Genomic DNA, 9,595 nt, shown 5'->3' on the forward strand with positions numbered 1-9,595 from the left:
GCATGGAATGTTTTTCCGTTTGTGTCATCTCTGATTTCTTTGAGCAGTGTTTTGTAGTTCTCATAGCAGAGATTGTTCTCCTCCCTAGTTAGCTGTATTCCTAGATATTTTATTCTTTTTGTGGCAGTTGTGAATGGGATTGTGTTTCTGATTTGCCTCTGAGCTTGAAGGCAGTTGGTGTACAGAAACGCTCCTGGATTTTGTACATTAATTTTGTATCCTGAAAATTCCCTGAAGTTGTTTATAAGATCAAGGAGCTTTCAGGCAGAGAGTCTGGGATTTTCTAGGTATAGAATCATATGGTTTGCAAACAGAGGTTGTTTGACTTGTGTGAAACACATAGTGGAGTAAAAGCAAACATGTGTCAGCAATGGAATAGAAAAATAAAAATGCCCATGAATAAATTTAATTTGAATGTGAAGAACTAATATGAAGCAAATAACACAGTCATTGTGTGGGATATGTTAAAAGACTTGAGGAATTGAGGAGTGGCTTTGTTTTTTGGATGGAGAGATTCTAAAATAGAAACATGGCTATTTTCCCAGAGTTAACATGTAATATAAAAATAATAACTAGTATTTCAACAGGAATATTTTAGCACCTGATCAAATGATTCTGAAGTTCATCTGAAAGACCAACGTGTCAGAATTGATAGAAAAGGAGAAATCAATGAGGGAGGGCAAGCATTATTTCACATTTCAAATATAATTAAGCTACAGCAATTAAAATAGTGTAGTAGTGGTACAGGTATAAACAACTCAATGGAAGAAAATTAAAAGAAGAGAGTTACATACAAAATTGAGTGGGGATGTAGGTGATGATAAAAGAGCCATTTCAAAACAGTGGGTGAAACAGGGATTCAACAAATAATGTTGAGTTCCTACCACTTTAATTTTGTCCAGATGGATCAAAGATTTTGAACGTACAATAATGCAACCAAAAACTATGAATGTCTTAAATTGGAATGGGTAAGACCATTGCAAGCATGACAGCAAACTCGTGAAGGAGGCAAGAAAATGATTTATGGAAGCATATATAAAACAGATATTAAAATATTTAAGATTTATTTCTATGATGGTGAAGTTTTCTGAAACACATTATTAGAGTAACCTGGGGCTCATATTCTCCAAAGCCACTGGAAGTGAAAGAAAGGTTGGGCGGGGGAAAAAGAAAAGTGCTTTGCAAGTTCATTTTCGTTGTCAGGAGCGCTGGTGGTTTACGTCCTCCAAAGAGGCAGGAAAAACATCAGTCACGAGGCGAATGCCCCACTCAGTGCGCATGCTGTACAGACCTGTTACTGCGCTTGTCTGTTGTTACGCATGTCTGTTGCTACACGTGTTGTTGTTGCGCATGCGCCTCGCTGCCCGCCTTCTGTCCACACACAGCTCTGCAAGGAGAGGGAGTGTCTTCATTCTTTCCGCCATCTTGATTCTTTCTCACTGACCGAGACTCAGCCGGTAGGTCCGCAGAGCGGTCTTCCTGGGAATTTAGCTGTGGGTGAATGTGTGGAGGAGCCAGCTGGCTTTGGACAGGTCCTGCGGCACAGTCCGTGGCTTCTGAGGGAAAAGGGCCTCGCGGTCGTCGTCCGGCTCCTCCCAGGTCGCGACGCCACCGTGGGACTTGTCGTCGTGGCTGGGCTGGGACGAGGGACAAGGGAGGAAGGTGGGTCGCAGAGGGGAGGGATCGCGTGAAGATGGGGCGAGTGCTGGGGGTGCTGTTAGAGGTGTCTGAGTCTCGAAAATTCCTGGAACCCTCTGAGAGAGGACAGTTTCCAGATTCCTCGGTAGGAATGCGGGAAGGGACCGTGTGGTCAGTAAGGAAGGGGCCTGGGAACTGGGAACGCGGTGGGCTGGTGACTGTGGCCCCGAGGTCTGTAGAGTGCCTGGCAGAGGTGTCCCGTGAGGAGCATAACGTTCACTCTGTTTCACAATTTCTCATCTCCGCCATGGACGCCATGGAAGGAATGGGCGAGGCTGTGCTTTCCAACAAGACTTGATTTTGAGAGGGGTGTGGGGGTGAAGTGGGCCTAGCAAATCAGAGTGGGACGAAAGCAGTGATCATTTCAGTTTCAATTCTCTGCCCTTTTTTCCCCAAATGTCTTCATGATGGAGAGTCTAATTGTGAAACCAAAACGCAGAAATGTCCTCTGTCTTTTGCCTATGGCGTTAAGGTGATTTCTATGCCTCTTCGACTATGATACAAACAAATCTGTCCTTAGTTTGATTGGAAAGCGTGGGTACTTATCAATGCTCTGTGAACTACGTTGAAAATGTTTTCAAAATTAAAAAAGTACAAATCACCATTTTGCCATGGAATGTTCATATATATAGCTAAGTTGTTACACACTTTTTCCAAATAACAATATTCTATTTTCAGTGGGAAATATGAGTGAGCATGTGAGAACAAGATCCCAATCCTCAGAAAGAGGAAATGACCAAGAGTCTTCCCAGCCAGTTGGATCTGTGATTGTGAGTCCTTTAACATTTGATGTTTTCTGTTAACACAATTTATTTTAAAACTATTTTTGAGCTGGTATACATGCACTGATACAGGTGTTCCATGCTGATAAAAAATGATGATGGCATCTCATGAAGGAAACATTGGTTCAGGAATATTATATTCTGGTGTTACCTGTGTGGATATGGATATTTCTCTCTCTCTCTCTCTCTCTCTCTCTCTCTCTCTCTCTCTCTCTCTATGTATCTATCTGTCTGTCTATCTATCTATCTATCTATCTATCTGTCTGTCTCTCTATATATATGTGTATGTATATATATATATGTTGGAAAAATGTCTTTAGATGTATGATTCGATGCACATATGCATTTGTGTATTTATATTATTGACTTTTTATTCGCACACACACTTACATCCTTAGGTCCAGCAGCCCACCGAGGAAGAACGTCAAGAAGAGGAACCACCAACTGATAATCAGGGTATTGCACCTAGTGGGGTGATTGAAAATGAAGCAGCGCCTGCTGTTGAAGGTGAAGGGAGAGTGGAGAATAATGCTTATGGGTGGTGGAGGTATATTTATGCATTATATTTTATGACATACCAGTAACAGGAGGACAGAAAACATTAGGAAGGAATCTTAAACATTTCTGACTGCTGCTGTGGAGAGGGGTGGGACAAGGACACATAAAAAACCACTAAGCTTTCCTACCATTTTGACAGAGGCTTTTTGTTGATTGGGTATTTGCATGGTTGCCGTAAACCTTTTTCCAGAGCTCCTGTATGGTTTGTTCAGCCATTTTCTGTTTTTTGTTTTGTTTTTTGTTGCTGTGGAAGAATGGCACCTTGCAGCTTCCTAGTCTGCCATCTGCGGACACCTCATGTATTTTTTAAGAAACTTTTTAACACACATTTATTAATGCTTCCTCATGCCGCCTAATATACTAAGTGCTGGAGATGTCAGTGCCAAATTTTTGCCTAAAGCTCATAGTCTAGTCAGACTGACTCAAACAAATCACTGATTTAATGTGATAAGAATAAGAACAAATGAGTACAAAAGGGACAAGTAAGTTGTCTAGGGCCAGCCTTGGGAAAGGAAAGGGCAATGTTTGAACATCTCTGCTTTCCTGTTTTCCTGGCAGCAGACTCCTGAAATAATTAGCCTACAGGTTTTTATTTCATAATGATGAGGGAATAAATACTATCATTTCCTCATTCATAGTTCATGTTTTAATTTGTAAATTGATGACCTTTTTATCTTTTAAGGGTCTGACGTGGAAGCTTTTCAACAGGAACTGGCTCTGCTTAAGATAGAGGATGAGCTTGGAGATGGTCCTGATGTCAGGGAGGGGATTCTGCCCACTTTTGATCTCGCTAAAGTGCTGGAAGCAGGTTTGTTATTCAGTTAAAATGCAAACTATTGTATTTCTATTTTCACAGTATTTTGTGTGACACAGAGGTAAAATTACTGCTACTTTAATATCATACTTCACGTCTAAAGGTTCTTTGAAGGTAGTTCAGACCCCAAATGGCTGCCTTACACACTATCAGAGATAGAGGGCCAGGTGTGGTGGCTCATGCTTTTAATTCCAGCACTTTGGGAGGCCGAGGCAGAAGGATCACTTGAGGCCAAGACTTCAAGAGACAGAGAAAAATTGGGTCAAAACTAATTGGATTACGATATGAAAGAAATGAAACATGCTAAAACAGATTTCGAGTATCTTCACAGCTATATGAAGTAATGCATATATTAAAGCTTGATGTAGCCATTTTACAATGTATATATGTATATATTTAAAACGTCATGTTTTACATGATAAATATATACAATTTTACGTGTCATTTTTAAAGAAAGTTGAAAACGTGTTCTTTTAAATGTAAGTCATTTTACCAACAGGCAATAATTTTCAGATATTTTTATAGAGGCCTGTTTTTAACAAATACATAACATGTTTACAATAAGCATCAGTTTATATTGTGATGTTAACTGTGATGGTAATGGCTTAAAGCTAGCGTGGATATTCAGTTTACTGTATAAACTGAACTGCTTTTAGGTATGTAAAGAGGCAGGAGTACCTGTGAAATTAGTGACAAATGTTAGCCCTACTTAAAGCAGCTACATAATGGCTAAACTAGACCAAAGTAACATTTTTACACTTTTTCACAAGAGACACAAAACAAATGTAATACTGACTTTTCTGTGTTTTTCATTTAGGGAATTCTAAACGTATTCTATATTCAGAGTGTTATTTCATATCAAAATATTTAAATGATACTTTAAAAATATCTTTTTCCCTTAGGATTTTGTTTCGTTGAATTTTCATTGAAAGTATATGCATTTTTTTTTTGCTTTCCACTTATACATACAAAATAGATTCACTTGATTTAATTCATTCTGAACTTGAACAGTCTCTTTGTTTCCTTATTCTACTAGAAAAAGTGGCATGAATTAAAAATATTGTTAATATGCCTGGAAGTCTACCTTCAGAGTTTATTCAGAGGCTAACTGGATGTAAGCTAAAGGGTCACCCTTAAGGTTCTGATACTAGTTCATCAACATGGTAGTCACATACCTCTAGTGTCATATGAATAAAAATCTGCTGAGTAACAGACCCTAATTTTATATTTATGTTATAGGTGATGCACAACCGTAGGTTTCAACCAAGACAAATGAAGATTGAAACCAAGAATGTTATTCTTAATCTGGAAATTTGACTGATAACATTCTCTTAATAAAGTCTTACAGTTTTCTGCAAAGAATCCTTTCACATTTTTGTTAAATTTATTTCTGGATCTTTAATACTCTTGGGAATTGTATCTTTTATGAAAGTTTAAATCCTGTGTTTGAGATGGTACATAGAGATAAAATGTTGGTACATTGATTTTCTATTATAGATAGATAGGAAGCTGGAAGCTTTCATAGGGGGATGCCAACAGCTGCACAGATAGAAAAGGCCACCTGGGGCCAGGCATGTCCACCATGGGCTTTCCACCTCCCTTTTTAGCACATGCACAGTAAGAATGAAATGAGCAACATGGAGTAGCTCAGGCTGAGGACCTGCCTGCATAATAAAAGATTAGGGTGGGGGCTGCCAGAGATTCACACCCTATGCAGATGGTACACCTGGTCCTAACCGGTTGTTTGTACCCTATGTAGGTGATCAGGTACTGTCTCCCCACTAGCTCATCTATAAAAACCCTTGCATTTCACTGCCGGATGGCAACCGTTTTTTTCTGGGACCCCTCTCTGTAGCAGAAAGCTGTTCTCTTTGTTTCTCCTATTAACTTTCTGCTGTAAACCTCTTGGTGTGCCCATGTCCTTGATTTCCTTGGCTGTGAGACCAAGAACTCTGGATGTTACCCCGGACAACGAGGCCACTTCAATACTAGCTGTGGGTCTGTGGTATATGGCTGTTATTATATTGAAGTATGTTCCTTCTTTCCCTGGTGTTTTGAGGGTTTGTATCATGATGACATATTGAGTTTTATTAAATGCTTGTCAGCATCAATTGAAATGATTATATGGTTTGTATTCTTCATTCTGTTGATATGATTTATCACGTACGTGAATTTGCATATGTTGAACCATCCTTCCATCTCGGGGATAAATCTCTCTTGATCATGATGATTATTCTTTCTAATATATTGTTGAATTTGATTTGCTAGTATTCTGTTGAGGATTTCTGCATCAATATTCATCAGCAGTTGCGCCCTGTAGTTTTCTTTTTTTGATGTATCTTTGTCTGCTTTTGGTATCAGGGTAATACTGGTCTCATAAAATGAGTTTGGAAGTATTCCCTCCTCCTCTATTTTTCAAAATAGTTTGAGTAGGATTGGTATTAGTCCTTCTTTAAATGTTGGGTATAATTCAGTAGTGAAGCCATCAGGTCCAGCGTTTCTTTACTGGAACACTTTTATTATGGCTTTGATCTTTTTACTTGTTATTGGTCTGTTCAGGTTATGTACTGGTTTTTCCTTTTCATATTTAGTGCTTCTTTCAGGAGCTCTTGTAAGGCAGGCCTGATGGTGACAAAATCCCTCAGCATTTGCTGTTCTGGAAAGGATTTTATTTCTCCTTCCCTTATGAAGCTTATTTTGGCTGGATATGAAATTCTGGGCTGAAAATTCTTTTCTTTAGGAATGTTGAATATTGGCCCCCACTCTCTTCTGGATTGTAGGGTTTCTGTAGAGAGATCCGCTGTTAGTCTGATGTGCTTCCCTTTGTAGGTAACCTGATCTTTCTCTTGGGCTGCCCTTAACATTTTTTCCTTTGTTTCAACCTTGGAGAATCTGACGATTATTTGTCTTGAGGTTGCTCTTCCCAAGGAGTAATAAGAGTGGTGGTTTCTGTATTTCATGAATTTGAATGTTGGCCTGTCTTGGTAGGTTTGGGAAGTTCTCCTGGATAATATCCTAAGTGTGTTTTCCAACTTGATTCCATTCTCCTCGTCACTTTCAGGGACCCCAATCAATCATAGGTTTGGTCTTTTCACATAGTCCTATATCTCTTGGAGGCTTTGTTCATTTCTTGTCGTTTTTCTTTCTCTAATCTTGTCTTCATGCGTTATTTTAGTAAGTTGATCTTCAATCTCTGATATCCTTTCTTCTGCTTGATCATTTCAGCTATTGATACTTGTATATGCTTCATGAAGTTCTCGTCCTGTGTTGTTAAGCTCCATCAGGTCATTTATGTTCTTCTCTAAACTGGTTATTCTAGTTATCAGTTCATGTAGCCTTTTATCAAGGTTCTTAGCTTCCTTGCATTGGATTAGAACATGCTCCTTTAACTCTGAGGAGTTTGTTGTTACCCATCTTCTGAAGCCTACTTCTGACAGTTTGTCAAACTCATTCTTCATCCAGTTTTGTGCCCTTGCTGGAGAAGAGTTGCAATCATTTGGAGGAGTAGAGGCATTCTGGTTTTTGGAATTTTCAGGATTTTTGCGCTGGTTTTTCCTCATCTTCGTGGATTTATTTACCTTTGATCTTTTAGGCTGATGACCTTTGGATGAGGTTTTTGTGTGGGGGTCCTTTTGTTGATGTTACTGCTTTCTGTTTTTTAGTTTTTATTCTAATAGTCAGGCCCGTCTTCTGCAGGTCTGCTGCAGTTTGCTGGAAGTCCTCTCCAGACCGTTTTCCTGGGTATCACCAGTGGAGGCTACAGAACAGCAAAGATTGCTTCCTGCTCCTTGCTCTGGAAGCTTTTTCCCAGAGGGGTACCACCCTGATGCCAGTCAGAGCTGTCCTGTATGAGGTATCTGTCGACCCCTGCTGGGAGGTCTCTCCCATTCAGGAGGCACAGGGGTCAGGGACCCACTTGAGGAGGCAGTCTGTCCCTTAGCAGAGCTCGAGCGCTGTGCTGGGAGAAACCTCCTTGTCAGAATCTGCTACTCCCTTCAGAGCCAGCAGGCAGTAACATTTAAGTCTGCTGCAGCCACGCCCACAGCTGCCCCTTCCCACAGGTGCTCTGTCCCAGGTAGATGGGAGTATTATCTATAAAGGGCTGCTGCTTTTCTTTCAGAGATGCTCTGCCCAGTGAGGAGGAATCTAGAAGAGGCAGTCTGGCCACACCTGCCTTGCCAAGCTGTGGTGAGTTCTGCTCAGTACGAACTTCCTGGCCTCCTTAACACTGTCAGGGGAAAACTGCCTACTCAAGCCTTAGTAATGGCAGACGCCCCTCCTCCCACCAAGTTCAATCGTCCCAGGTTGACTTCAGCTTGCTGTGCTGGCAGTGAGAATTTCAAGCCAGTGGTTCTTATCTTGCTGGGCTCCATGGGAGTGGGATCCACTGAGCGAGACCACTGGTTCCCTGGCTTCAGCCCACTTTCCAGTGGAGTGAAGGGTTCTGTCATGCTGTGGTTCCAAGCTCATGGCTTCCCTTGCCTGGGAAAGGGAGGCCGTCCAGCTCCTTGCACTTCCTGGGTGAGGCAGTGCCCCACCCTGCTTCTGCTTGCCCTCCGTGGGCTGCACCCACTGCCTAACCAGTCCCAATGAAATGAACAGAGTACCTCAGTTGGAAATGCAGAAATCACCTGCCTTCTGGATTGGTCTCCCTGGGAGCTGCAGACTGGAGCTCTTCCTATTCGGCCATCTTGCCAGATCCCTCGTCGCTAATTTTTATTTATTTATTTTTGAGACAGAGTCTCCCTCTGTTGCCCAGGCTGAAGTGCAGTGGCATGATCTCAGTTCCCTGCAACATCCGCCTCCCGGGTTCAAGTGATCCTCTGGCCTCAGCCTCCCAAGTAGCTGGGACTACGGGCATGCACCACCATGCCCTGCTAATTTTTTTTTTTTTTTTTTTTTTTTTTTTTAGTTTTAATAGAGACAGGGTTTTGCCATGTTGGCCAGGGTAGTGTCAAACTCTTCTCTTACCTTGGCTTCCCACAGTGCTGGGATTACAGGTGTGAGTCACCATGCCTGGCCTGAAAAATCTGTTTCTTTTTTTTATTTTCTTGAGGTTTTATTTTAAGTTCCAGGGTACATGTGCAGGATGTGCAGGTTTGTGTGCCATGGTGGTTTGCTGCACAGATGAACCATCACCTAGGTATTAAGCCCAGCATCCATTAGCTATTCTTCTGGATGCTCTCCCTGCCCCTGCCCCTGCCGACAGGCCCCAGTGTGTGTTGTTCCTCCCATGTGTCCATGTGTTCTCATCGTTCAACTCCCACTTATAAGTGAGAACATGTAGTGTTTGGTTTTCTGTTCCTGCATAAGTTTTCTAGGGATAACGGCTTCCAGCTCCATCCATTTCCTTGCAAAGTACATGATCTCATTCCTTTTTATAGCTGCATAGTATTCCATGGTGTATATGTACCATATTTTCTTTATGCAGTCTATCATCGGTGGGCATTTGGGTTTATTCCATGTCTTTGCTGTTGTGACTGGTTCTGCAGTGAACATATGCCTGCATGTATCTTTACAATAGAATGATTTATATTCCTTTGGGGACATACCCAGTAATGGGTTTGCTGGGTCAAATGGTATTTCTGGTTCTAGATCTTTGAGGAATTGCCACGCTGTCTTCCACAATGGTTGAATTAATTTACATTCCCACCAACAGTGTAAAAGCGGTCCATTCTCTCCTCATCCTTGCCAGCATTTGTTATTTCTTGATTTTTTAATAATCGCCATTCTGACTGGCATG

General features: G+C 41.3%; 1 protein-coding gene across 2 annotated transcripts; it reads left to right on the plus strand.

The window, feature by feature from the left end:
• The first annotated feature begins 1,334 nt into the window (after positions 1 to 1,334).
• Positions 1,335 to 5,219, plus strand: LOC100435865 (putative G antigen family E member 3). 2 transcript variants are annotated; one of them, XM_002831703.4, is made up of 5 exons: positions 1,335 to 1,457; positions 2,377 to 2,468; positions 2,879 to 2,987; positions 3,721 to 3,846; positions 5,092 to 5,219. In XM_002831703.4, exons 2-5 carry the CDS (start codon positions 2,385 to 2,387, stop codon positions 5,106 to 5,108), a joined length of 336 nt encoding a protein of 111 aa, XP_002831749.2. In that variant the 5' UTR covers positions 1,335 to 1,457; positions 2,377 to 2,384; the 3' UTR covers positions 5,109 to 5,219. The 2 variants fall into 2 exon arrangements, with proteins under 2 accessions (XP_002831749.2, XP_009233169.2); XM_009234894.3 differs by having other exon boundaries at positions 2,879 to 2,936.
• The last annotated feature ends 4,376 nt before the right edge of the window (positions 5,220 to 9,595 follow it).

Source organism: Pongo abelii, chromosome X (genome assembly GCF_028885655.2).
Source record: "Pongo abelii isolate AG06213 chromosome X, NHGRI_mPonAbe1-v2.0_pri, whole genome shotgun sequence".
Classification (NCBI taxonomy): domain Eukaryota; kingdom Metazoa; phylum Chordata; class Mammalia; order Primates; family Hominidae; genus Pongo; species Pongo abelii.